The following is a 13,176-nucleotide window of genomic DNA, read 5'->3' on the forward strand; positions in this document are numbered from 1 at the left end:
GGTCAGAGTTGCTTGGCAACCAAGATCAGTGCACCCGGGCCCAGTTAGTTTGGGTGGTTCCGCCACAGGACCTCTCCCATAGCCAAGAGACCTTATAGGATGTCAGCCTCAGAACTAGCAGTGCTAAAGAAACAACTAGAAGAATTACAACAAAGTGATTTTATCAGACCTAGTTCATCCCCATGGGGAGCCCCCGTCCTTTTTGTCAAGAAGAAGGACGGGAGTATGAGGATGTGTGTAGATTATCGTGCATTGAATGAGGTTGCCACAAAAAATAAGTACCCTCTCCCCAGAATTGATGATCTCTTCGATCAGCTAAAAGGAGCCAAGTACTTCTCCAAGATTCATCTGAGATCAGGATATCACCAGCTCAAGATTAAGGAAAGTGACATCCCAAAGACAGCTTTTGTCACCCGTTATGGGCAGTTTGAGTTTACTGTGATGTCTTTTAGACTCACTAATGCACCCGCTTATTTCATGAACCTCATGAACAAGGTGTTTATGGATGAGCTGGATAAGTTTGTGGTGGTCTTCATCGACGACATTCTTATCTACTCCAAAAGCATACCAGAACATGAGCAGCATCTGCGGGTAGTTTTGGAAAAGTTGAGAGCGAACAAACTCTATGCTAAATTAAGCAAATGTGAATTTTGGCTAGAGAAAGTGGCTTTCCTTGGTCATATTCTGACCGCAGAAGGAGTAGCAGTGGACCCTGAGAAGGTCGAAGCAGTTTCCAATTGGAGGCAACCAACCAATGTAAGTGAGATTATAAGTTTTCTGGGCTTAGCAGGATATTATCGGAGATTTATTGAAGGATTCTCCAAGATCGCCCGGCCCATGACAGAGCTGCTTAAGAAGGAAAAGAAGTTTGTCTGGACAGAAACCTGCGAAAGGAGTTTCCAGGAGTTGAAGAGAAGATTGACAACCGCCCCGGTACTCACCCTACCGGACATTCATCGGGATTTTGTCATTTATTGCGATGCATCCTGACAAGGATTAGGGTGTGTACTGAAGCAAGTCGAACCCCCTTTGGTAGTTCCGCCATGAACCTCTAGCCACCATGACTACAAGATCATGTAAAGCGATCTATCTCGATAATAAATCTAGGATGAAGCAAACCCAAAGAAAAGAACGAAATCGAAAGAGAGAACATGGTCGCTAAAAGATTCGGAAGACACGATTATCATTACTCACATAATAGATTCGTTTGGATCGTCACCACCGAGTACATACCATTGACGACTCTAACTAGCTCATGAACTCCATCATGGCACAACCACGCAGGGAGGCCATGGCGGCTAGGGGCGGCCTAAGCCATCTCCTAGACAACTTCGAAGACTTGCGGCGGCTGCCGTCTCCCTTCGGTCTTGGCCCTAGGTTTTCGTCGAGTTCTGGGTGGATGGATGCTGCGAGTTGAATAAGGTGCAAGCTATTTATAAGTCGAGGAAGCCACCGGTCGAATGGGAGGCCGAACCGCCTCGGAAACGGGCGAGGCCGGCCGGCCCCATGGGCCTAGGCCGGCCGGCCTACCCTCTTTCGGGCTCGCCACGGTCACATCTTTCGCGCTCACATCTTCTAGAGTTTATGTCCTTCACGATTGCACCCCTTTGGACGTCGTTATCTTGGAGATATCTTCGGGGAAAGGATAGGATAGGGAATCCTTCCTTAAATCTTCATTTGCTTTACTTAATCCCGAAGTATCTTGATCTCATCTTTGTGGGCTTGGTCCTTTGGGCTCTCTTGGAGGATGGATGTGCATGAATGAGCTTCGAATCAACATGGGTTTTGGTCCTCCCTTTAGGCTTTGGCCTTCGTCTTTCTTCGTGTTGGCGCTCGATCACGGGCCTCGTCATTTCATGCTCCAAAGTAGGCCAAAAATCTGCAAAAACGAAGTTCCTCCAAAATATATGTGCAAGTGTGAAAATGACCAATAATTAGGCCGGGGTTAGGACGGTTAGTGATTTTGATATTAAATTTATGCCATTATCAAGGATAAACAAGGGATAAAATGGGTACTTAAGGAGCGCCAACAATTTTCGATGTCAAATGAGCAAACCTCATCTTTTCTAGTGTCAGATAGGCAATTTTCTCCCATTTTTAACATGCATGGTGTTGTCTCAGTCCTCATCACGATGCTGCTACACAACAATTCCCTTTGATTTAAAATATATGCTATTTTGGACGTCAACACGATTTACAAGGTGAAGCTTCGACAAATAATTTCTATAGAAATTTTAAAAAAAGAAATACAAATAGATATTCTAAAAATATCTTTCGTGGTGAATCTAGCAATATCTTGTGTCTTCAATCTATCCACTTTTCTATACAATTGATGGTCAAAGTATAACAACAGTTCGTGTATTTTGAACCGGTGGTGGACCGGGAGTACCAGCTCTAATTTGTGAATGGAAACATTCTAACGGAACTCAAAGCCTGTAGTTATTATTTGAGTAAAATGCACCGCCTGTTTTTAAACTTGGCAGCGGGTGTCATTCCGGTCCCTAAAGTCCAAAATTGCACATTCACCTCCCCAAACTTGGTAATAGTTTCATACGAGGTCCAAATCTCTAATTTTTCCACTAAACATGTCGAATGGTAGACCGGTTAGGTGATGATGGGGACCTGACTTGTGAGGCCCACATGTCAGCCCGGTCTCTCTTCTCCCAACCCCTACGGCAGCTCCTGCTCACCCGACGGGGCAGCGGCTGGCGGAGCATGGCGCAGTGACTCCTGCTCGCCCCACGACGGTGGAGGGCTGGCAGAGCATGCAGCAGCGACTCCCGTGCGCCCCTCGGGTCAAGGCCGGCCATTGGCCTTGACTCGTGGCAGGGGCGCGGGCGGAACGCGCCGTGGCGTGCTTGGCTCAGCCCCAGTCGGCAACGGCGAGCGGCGGCGCGGCGAGGCAAGGCGCGAAGAGGCGAGCACATGGCATGGTCCAAGCGGGGGTGAAGCTCACCATGGAATCGAGGAGCGGCGAACGGCGACGTGGGTGCGGCACGACGAGGAGTGGCGGCGCCGACGGGAGGGGCTCGCCGGGGCACCTGCACGGCAAGGAAGAAGATGGGGTGAGCATAGGAATCGGTTGAGGATAGGAAGTAGAAGCTCCCAGCGCAAGGAATCGAGAGGAGGCTCGCCGAAAGCAGTGAATCGAAGAGGGCAGCGGTTGGGAAGTAAGGGGCGGCTGCAATGGTGTTGTGGCTAGGGTTTTGGGAGAAAAGGGGGCCGGGCTTTTAAAGGAGGAGGAAGGAGGAGGGGTGCCACCACGGCCAACGACGAAGGAGGAGAAGGGGGTGCTTTCACAGCCGGCGAGGAAGAGGAGGAGGGGTGCCACCACGGACACGAGGAAGGAGGAGGAGGGGGTGCCTCCACGGCCGGCGAGGAGGAGGAGGAGCGGGCTGGGCCGGCGAGGAAGGAGGAGGAGGGGCGCCGGCGGAGTAGAGTGGCGGCGAAGGGAGCGGCCGGGAGGAAGGAAGAGGAAGGAGGGAGGTGGGTCTGACATGTGGGCCCCACATGTCATGTCCACATCATCGTCTAGTCAGTTTGACACATTGACGGTTTAACAAGTGTAACGGTGATTTGGACCCTACTTGAACCGATTAATAAGTTTGGAGACTCATATGTGCATTTTAAGAGTTTGGGGACCAGGATGACACCCGTTGTCATGTTTAGGGCCGTCGGTGCATTTTACTCTTATTATTTTAGTATACAACATGAGTATAACCACGCATCCGATGCGTTTATTAGATTCAATCTAAGTGTTTTCAATCAGCAGGTTGTACAAAAGTGGTTGCCCCAACAAAGAGCGAAAATCTCTGCCGTTTATTACTTAGGCCTCCTCCAAAGGAAGGCGACATCGCCAACCAAATCAATTGTTTATAATCAATAAATAGTGTAGAAACATCCGCGGTAGCGGTGCAGCCATCGTCTAGCGAGAGCGTTCTTCTCGTCACATGCACATGTTCCCAGACATTGCTGCTGCTTTCCGGGCTGGCGAAGTCGCCAGTACTAGCGGCAATTAGTGGAGGAGGCCTTAGTTCAAACTTAAATCCCCTATGAGCCTCTTTATGTATCTAGCTAGCACTCTAGCTAGCTCCAAATACCTTTTGAATATGCAGCCAAAGCCACGATCGTATCTGTATCTCCGAGCAGCATGGAGTACGTAGCTCGAAAGGGGGGGGGGAGAGAGAGAGAGAGAGAGAGAGAGAGAGAGAGAGAGAGAGAGAGAGAGAGAGAGAGAGAGAGAGAGAGAGAGAGAGAGAGAGAGAGAGAGAGAGCGTGGACCAAATTTAAAGTGGCAAGCCGCAGTGAGCACGGGAGAAAAGAGCGGCCTGGCCGGCGAAGAACGAAGCTGTGCGCCCGCGCGCGGCCTGCTGCTGGAGCTGGACCACGCCGGCCGGCCGGAATAGGTCAGCAGTCAAGGAGCATCGCGTCAGCCTCGGGACGCGGCGTCCTCCGCGCGCGCCCACCACCACCCACACGGCAGCCAGCCACTGATCTTTCTCTTTCCACAACGGCCGGCCGGCAGGCAGCGGCGTGCCTGTCTCGGCCCAGCTTTTTCCACCCCCGTCGTCGCTCCAGCCTCCAGCGCTAGCTTTTCCCCTCGGCGTACGTCCGGCCTCCGCCTTTTCTCGGGCGGCGTCCGGCCGTCGCAGGGGCGCGCGCGCGCGATCACCTACGTCCGGGTCCGGCCGGCCTGCTGGCTGCTGCTGCATGCCGCCGATCGCTTTAGCAGCAGCTAGTAGCCTGCCTGCCCAGTGGCCGGGCTTTCCTCCATCTCTAGGCGATCTCGCGAGCTTTCTTTGCATGCCCGCTGGCCGCAGCGGGAGACCAGCAGACAAGCAGGGCACCCCTGCTGACAACCCCCGTGCTTCGATACAAGTAGGCACTACTAGGCATACGTACGTACCACCGCCTAGATTATCGCTGTACTTTATTTGATCTTGATCGTGTTCCTACGGCTGTGTACTGGGACATTTCTCTTTAGTATAATCGATGACTCGATCTTTTTGGTCCACTGGTTTGCTAGCTCACTCAACAATTGCTTATTTACTGTAGTATTCATTAGTTTTGCGTGGTCGATATATATCATGAATTTTCTGCCTAGCGTTGAAGTACTAGTATATTGTCCACATAGCTTTTCTCTGTCGGGACCTTCTATTTTTTTAGATAATGGATTAATCCGGCCTCGATCCATATCCACAAGGCGGATATATACAGCTAATAGTTAGTACAAAAGTTCTTGGACACTAAATCTCAAAATGAGGGGTTTCACAAATACAAGATAGAAAATTTTGAAACAAACAAAGAAATCTTGAAGACTAAACTTCAACTTTCTTCTTCGTTCACGTTTCAACCTTGCAATGTCTTTACGCAGAACGAAACCATCAGATCTCTTGTCTGCTTAGAAACTTGATATCTGAATCATCGTCTATTGCTTGTCAAACCTTGATAAAACCTCCATCTAACGCACAAGTGCGAGGAGATATCAACACCACCTTCATGAAGGGAGCGGCACCAAGAGGTGTGACTAATATTGACGCCAGCTTAATGACGGACTGGAATTTCCTTGTACAGTTTCCAGCAGCATCCGGCGTCAATATGAATCTACCTAGGTAGGGTAGCACTTCGGCAAAACCTTTAAGAAGGAAAACGGCGCTGCTACGGTTGGCGGCCGACGTGAAATCGGACTGGGATTTCTCCTTGCTCTCCCCGGAACCTCATTCTCATGCTTGCACACTGCAGAGGGAGAGCGTTGCCGCCACCAACCGCCGGGGTGGCGTGAGGAAGGAGCCCCCCCCCCCACCATGAGACGTCCGAACACGAGCGCATGTGGAGGCGCCATGGCGGAGGGAGCAGGTCCGCTGCTGCCACCAAGTGTCGGGGGCGCGCGGAACACACACACACACACACACTCGCCAACCATAGCAGCGCAAACCGCGGGACCTTCTATAGACCTACTAAATATTAGCAGCTTACCCTGCTAACAATTAGTACACTATTAGCTGGTTGGAGACTGCTAATAGTTATATCACGGTGAAGCAGGGCCGGATGCCGGCTCCCAAGCCCTTTCTGTTCGTACTAGGGCGTTTCATAGAAGGGATGGTGGTGGAAGCTGGTAGGGGTGCACTGGTGAAGGACAACAACAATAACGGATCGGGAGGTGAGAGAGAGGGGCGGAATGGAGAAGAGAGAAGGGAAGGGGGTGCAAAATTATATTGATCCTTGACACGTGGGCTTCAAAATAAAGCACATAGACAAGTAACCCATTAAAGTGGCTTGACATTAGTAAAAATTGTTAGAAAAAAATAGGAAAAAGTCTACTTTTCCTCCCTCAAATATTGGAAAAGTTTGATTTTTATCCCTCAACTATAAAATCGAGTATCCATCTTCATTCAACTATCAAAACAATTTGTATTTGTCTCCCCCGGCTGTTTTACAAGCAGTTTTTATACTTCTTCATAGATTTTCTTCCTTCTCTCCTTTTTCACACAATTGAGCTAGCAAATATGGATAAAAAATCATAAAAATTAGCATGGTGGTAGAGGAGAGTATAGAGAACCCAAGTTTGTAACTTTTTGAAGTTAAAATTAAAATAAATTTGAAATTTTGAAGAAAGAAAAATTCAAATTTCATTAATTTTTTAAAGCATCAAGATGAGTTCCATCTTTGACCATTTGGACTATGTGGTACATATTAAAGGTGCAATAGAAAAAATTTGTGAGTATTAGATCCTATAATAAAATTGTAAGTTTTTTAGGAAGGGTCAAATTTAAGCCAAAATTTATCAATTTTATTTATTTTCATATAAGTAGAATCTACTAAATCTTTTGCATATTTGATTTATATATATATATAAATTCTTGAGTACCTTTTAAATTATGTAAAAAATAAATAAAAATATATAAATTTTGCTCAAATTTGACCCTTCGTAATAAACTTCAAAATTTTCTATAGAACTTATACTCACAAAAAGTCTCTAGTGACATACCTCTTATATATGTCACACAGTTCAAATTTTGTCAAAGATGGAGATCATCTTGATACCTTAAAAATTCAATAAATTTTGAATTCTTTCTTTCTTAAAAATTTTAAGTTTCAAATTTATTTAGGTTGAAACTTTGCAAAATTGGATTCTTTGTACTCTCCTCTACAACTATGCCAATTTTATAATTTTTGAATCACATTTGCTGCCTCAATTGAGTGAAAAAGGAGATATGGGGGAAAATCTATGAAAAAAAATATAAAACCACTTGTAAAAATGCCGAGGGAGGTAAGACAAATGGTTTTGATAGTTGGGGGAGGCTGGATAACCGGTTCTGCTGTTGAGGGAGAAAAATCAGACTTTTGCGATAGCTAAGGGAGCGAGGGAAAGTAGATTTTTTTCCAAAAAAATATTAGGCTCTTAGCTAATAAATATCAATCAACACTAATAGATCCAATGAAAGTAGATCTCGCCCAAACCCAAGTACGTCTCTCACATGATATGTATGGTTATGCATGGGACCATACCAAGATGGACATGGATCGACATTGTTGCGTGGAGGCCAACCCCAATGCAAGTGGCCGGCCCTAGCTAGCACTTACCTCACTTACCAATAATAATTATGCTCAGTGATGGCCGTGAAAAAGCCATGTATTCATTGCATGCATGCAAATTCAAATAAAGGACGACTGTGTCATGATCAAAACACATCCAGTAGCTCTGTAATTTCATCAAATATTCAAAACTTTTGAGAGCTAGAGCTAGAGAAAGAGAGAGAGAGAGAGAAGGAAACCAATGCAAAATAAAGGACGTACGAAAAACGCAGGAAACAAGAGATATGATCGTGATCGGGTAGATACGGTTGCTGCTGCCGCCCTCGTGAAAAATCCTGAAAAAGATCTCACGCACGCCGGCACGATCATCTCTCTTCTCTCCCTTGGCTATCTGGCCTGCATGGCGTCCATGCAAATAAAGAGAGACCCGTCGTCCATGCACGCAGCTGCAAGCCTGAGGCGACGAGCGAGCGCCTCGGTCTCGCATGCGGCACGATACGTGTACGGCGCTGCACGCGTGTGCTTTTTTCCCGTGCGCGCGCCAACTTTTACTTGCCCATCACCCGCCCTGCTGTGTGCCGCCGGCCGATCGATCCGATGGCCAGCGGCGGTCGAGGCGCCGCCTCTCGAGATCCGGAGCCACCCCAACCTGACCCTTGCAAAGCTAAGTGGCGCACACGCTTTCACAAAAGCTTGGAGGGTTAAATTAGGGGGGGGGGGGGGTTCATGTATAGCACTTGGTTAGTTACTTGTTGATGATCATCATATTTTTGGAGTACTTGACGACTACTCCCTCGGTCCCATGAAAAGTGTAATTCTATTTTTTTTTCAAACAGATTAGTGGTGGCGTGAAAAGACTTTCATACACTCAATTGTTTGCCACATATGTTTAGTTTTGACATGCAATTCAAATCTAACCATTTAATTAGGCAGGTAATTGAGATCCGATCTCTAGAATTGCACTCTTTGTGGGATTTTTTTAAACTTAGGATTGCACTTTCATGGGACGGGGGAGTACATATTATATTATTGTACACTACATAAACTAACTAAAGCCGTATTAAGCTGCAGGCATGTGGGTGAATCCTTGCTCGGAACTTTCGTGATTTCGCTGGCGGCATGCAAAAGCAGCAAAGTTTAATTTGTTGGTCGATCGTACGTCGTATACTAGTACATGGAACATGCATATGTATGCAGCACTTAGGTTACAATATTGTTGCAAAGTCGTCCAAACTCCAAAGTGTATGTGTACCATCATCATCATCAGTCAGTCAAAATAGTTTACCGACAAGGTCATTGGTCGCCATGATCTCACCCACCCACACACAGCCTTGCTGCCGCTACCGCTAGCCAAGCTAGCTCATGCATGCATGCTCATGAGCAACTACTATACTACTTCGACCGTTTGTGACAGTTAGATAAAGGAGGTGTGTGTGCATGGCGGCAGTGCCACCGCACGACAGCTTTCCATAAACAATACCGCACGTCAGCTACAGTGCAAAGTTCAACCTTTTGGTACCAGCAGCTTAATACTCTACTACATACAAAATCTCTCTCTCTCTCTCTCTCTCTCTCTCTCTCTCTCTCTCTCTCTCTCTCTCTCTCTCTCTCTCTCTCTCTCTCTCATACTGATCTAGCAGTGATCTTGGAATTTGGTACCATATGCACCTTCACTTCAAACAGGCAACTCGTGTCATATATATGTATTTATGTATGTATATATAAAAGTGTTCCTAGTATTATTTATTTAATTAGAAACTGTTGCAGATTTTTTTTCTCTACATGTCGGTTGAATGAGGCCAACACACACATATGCCGGCATGCATGCAAAACGAAGCTAGCTTTGAACCGTTTGGACAAAACCAAAACCATTTGCAAGCAACAAAAAGCCGGCCGGCCGGTGCTGAGAGACATTTCTCTGTGGAAGCAAAAGCCGGTCTTTGCTCCCACCACCGATCAAATCCTCGGGACAATTTTCCAGTAATGCATGCATGCTTCTCCTTTGCTCTACTCCGATCCTGACAAGATAAAGATAAAAGCAGGGGCCGAAGAAGCATGCACTGTCGGCCTGGCCTTGGAGACAAAGGGGAGCATCACCGTGATGTAATGCACTAGCTCGAGGTGTGTGTTCATCCACCGATGCGTTTGTACCAAAAGCTACTAGCCTAGGCTCACTTGTTTCAGATATCTGTCTCGAAACCTAGCGACATGTAGACATGTAACTGTTTCAGTATCCCTAGACGATCTCCACCTAATTAATTCCTCCGCTGTCTGCAAATTAAATAAATTTGAGTTCTTTCTGCCGATTTTGTGACATGCAAGCTCGCATATCAATGATCAAACCTCATAATATTTTACCAACAGTTAGTATACAGAAGCAATATCATTGAATTCGTGTTTGAAGTTATTACTATTTATCTCATGCTTGTGATTTGTTGTTACAAACATTATTATCCTATAAGACAAATCATGGATCAAAACATAGTTTTGGTGGAGATCGACTATCAATGCCAAATCAAAATGCGCCCCACATTTTCAAATTGATGGAGTGCGTACTACTTCATATATAATTAAATTTGGAAACATGAAAAATATTCGCTATTGATTTATATTTCCCTGTGGGTATATTCACCCTCAGGGAAATTACAGTTTCCAGTAGTGTTGACTTGAAAAATACTTTCTTTAAACATGTTCTATTAATGTATTTCAATTAGTATTATCATTGAATAATAATATGTAATGGGAGATATTTTCATAGTTAACTATATCTTGTCACTTTTTATTACCATTTTCATAGAGAAGTGCTTCCGCATTCATTTTGATTTTCTGTCTAACAAAATTGATCTTTGACCATAAACTCTTTCCTAATATTTGATTGATAGTTACGAAATTGTAATCAGTACAAAATGATACACTACTACAGAACTGGTCATCGCAAACACCCCATCACTGCCGATGATGGGATATCACCGCCTGTTCCATTTGGACCTGACGATGATAGTGGACATAGCATCTCCGCCAGATCATATTACGAACTGGTGGTGATAGGTTTTAAGGCCATCACCGCCGGTTCATAATACGACCCGGCGGTGATGAAAACCCTATCTATTATTAATGTAACACCTTGATCTGTACTCTCCTCTCACCTCTCTTCCCCGCCTCCTCTCTCTCCCACGTCGCTCTTGATCTTTCCCTGGCTCCCTCATCTCCCCTTCTCTCCTCGTCACTAGTCGTCTCCTCCCCACCCATACCATCCCCTACCCTTTTCTCCTCTTTCCCGCCCGGCGCTCCGCTTCTCCCCTCGCAGGGGCTCATCAGCCAAGCACCAGCGTGCGGGCGCGTGGGGCTCGGTGGGCAGGCAGGACCGGCGGCCGCGTCGGCATGCTGACGGGCAGGAGCCGCGGTCGTGCGGGCCAGCGGCCATGCTGACCGGGACAGCGGTCGTGCCGGCGTGCGGGCCGGAGCGTTGACATGCGGTGGCATGGGCGGGTGCAGTTATGCGGCGCCACGCGTGGGGCTGGCGGCGGCCTCGTGGTTTGATTGTTTTTTTTTGTTTTTTCAACAGAGATCACTGCCGGTTGTGAACACGTTGGTGATAGTCCACCCATCACTGTCGACCCTAATCCAACGGGATCAAAACCGGTGGTGATGAGGTTTGAGAACCGGCGGTGATGGGTTTGAGAACCGGCGGTGATAGCCCCTATTGGAGTAGTGATACCAAACTCAAATCCAACTGTATAAATTTTATTACACACATTCATATGCCATTGCGCTAATTGTTGGTCAGATCATGAACTTTGAACTGCCAAAACATAAGCCTTACAAAGATGAACTTAGCGTGCAAAGTTGTAGTGTATTATTCGAGTGTCTAACACGATTTAGTACTACATACACTACTAAGCAAGGATTCTTAATTATAATCAAGTACTTAAAGTAGTAATCCCCTACACTGTACAGTGTACACAGGTGGAGAGGATCAAAGGGCACAAGTTAAATCCAGCTTTAAAGCTACTTGCCGCCACAAAATGACCGGAACGCCCCTGACCCCGCTCCTCTGTATATACGCTCACCTCCTCTCACCTCTAGCCTGCCAGCCCTAAAGCAAAGCCACACTCGCCCTGCTTGCTCTCGCAAACCACACACACCGCCGCTAGCTACTAGCAGCTAGCTAGCCCTCTGATCAGTAGCCGTGCAGGCACGCACGTAGCTAGCTCGCGACAGATCATCGACAATGCAGTACGGCGCGGCGGCGGAGCAGGCGTGGTACATGCCGGCGGCGGTGGTGGCGCCGGCGGAGACGGCGGCGGAGCGCGTGGAGCGGCTGGCGTCGGAGAGCGCGGTGGTGGTGTTCAGCGTGAGCACCTGCTGCATGTGCCACGCCGTGAAGCGGCTCTTCTGCGGCATGGGCGTGCACCCGGCGGTGCACGAGCTGGACCTCGACCCGCGGGGCCGCGAGCTGGAGCGCGCCCTCGCCTGCCTCCTCGGCGCCGCCGCCGCACCCGGGGCCGCTGCGGCGGCGGCGCCGCCACCGGTCGTGCCCGTCGTGTTCATCGGCGGCAGGCTGGTCGGCGCCATGGACCGCGTCATGGCCGCGCACATCAACGGCTCCCTCGTGCCGCTGCTCAAGGAGGCCGGCGCGCTCTGGCTCTGAGCTATCGATCGAGCTCTCCCGACGCTCGCGCCGCTAGCTGCCATTGCGTGCCGTCGTCGGAGCTAGTTAACTGTCGTAGGGCAGATTAAAGTAATACATTACCATCCACAGTAGAGTGAGTGCTTGTGTGTGTTTGTGTTTTAGAGAGAGAGGTCGGTGAATTTTTTTACTGATGCTGCCTCCGTCTTGTGTGTGGGAGCGAGTGTGTGGTAGAGTTGGCACGTGCTCGCATGCTCAAACGTACGAGTGTGCGCGATGCTTGCTAGATGCAAGGAGAGATGTGGCTGTTTAGTGTCATCAATCTCTTCGACCTTATTAATCTGCAGTTTGGCTTGCCTTATTACTTTTCATTCCTCCGGGCCTCCTGTGTTTTGCATCAAGGGAATGATGACAGGCGTGACCACAGTCGTTTACATTCCCAAATGTGAAAAATCAATGCTAATTTCAACAACTTCTTATAGCTATTTATACTTCATCACATATAAACACACAACGAACATGCATGATTCTAGTAATTAACTAAGATGATAGACGTATACTCAAATAATTGTAGCATTTTATTTACTACTGGTTTTGCTTTGATTAATTTAATAAGATGTCAAAGAAAAGATGGAACAAGCTGAATAATAATACTGAAAGAAGGGTTTTCTAATAGCAAGTGGGATTGGCGCTCCCCCGTACTCGATCGTGTAGTCGGTGCTTGCTCAGTGTAGTTTTTTTTGGGAGCTCCTTTTTCGCGGCTGGCACTGGCAGGCAGCATGCACGCTCGTCTTTTTTGCATGAGATGGCTAGCACCGCGTGTGCTCCATCTTTATGCTTTGTTCGAGATAGCTTTTCACTGTGTGCTTCGCCTGTGTCTCGTAAACTAGCTGCTTGCGCGTGCTCCATCACAAAACTAATTATATAACTCGTTCGTAAATTATGAGACAAATGTAATGAACCTAACTAATCTGGCAGTAGCATATATTTACTGTAGCAATTTAGTGACC

At 47.4% G+C, this 13,176-nt stretch overlaps 1 protein-coding gene across 1 annotated transcript; it reads left to right on the top strand.

Moving 5' to 3' along the window:
* Positions 1–11,619: 11,619 nt before the first annotated feature.
* LOC120642996 (glutaredoxin-C5-like) lies at positions 11,620–12,537 on the top strand. The gene has a single exon (XM_039919543.1). The coding sequence runs from the start codon at positions 11,768–11,770 to the stop codon at positions 12,185–12,187; it is 420 nt and encodes a 139-aa protein (XP_039775477.1). The 5' UTR covers positions 11,620–11,767; the 3' UTR covers positions 12,188–12,537.
* The last annotated feature ends 639 nt before the right edge of the window (positions 12,538–13,176 follow it).

Source organism: Panicum virgatum, chromosome 7K, assembly GCF_016808335.1.
Source record: "Panicum virgatum strain AP13 chromosome 7K, P.virgatum_v5, whole genome shotgun sequence".
NCBI lineage: Eukaryota > Viridiplantae > Streptophyta > Magnoliopsida > Poales > Poaceae > Panicum > Panicum virgatum.

Excerpts from the sequence above, each read along its gene's own strand:
- LOC120642996 (XM_039919543.1), top strand. The coding sequence starts at position 11,768 with ATGCAGTACGGCGCGGCGGCGGAGCAGGCGTGGTACATGCCGGCGGCG.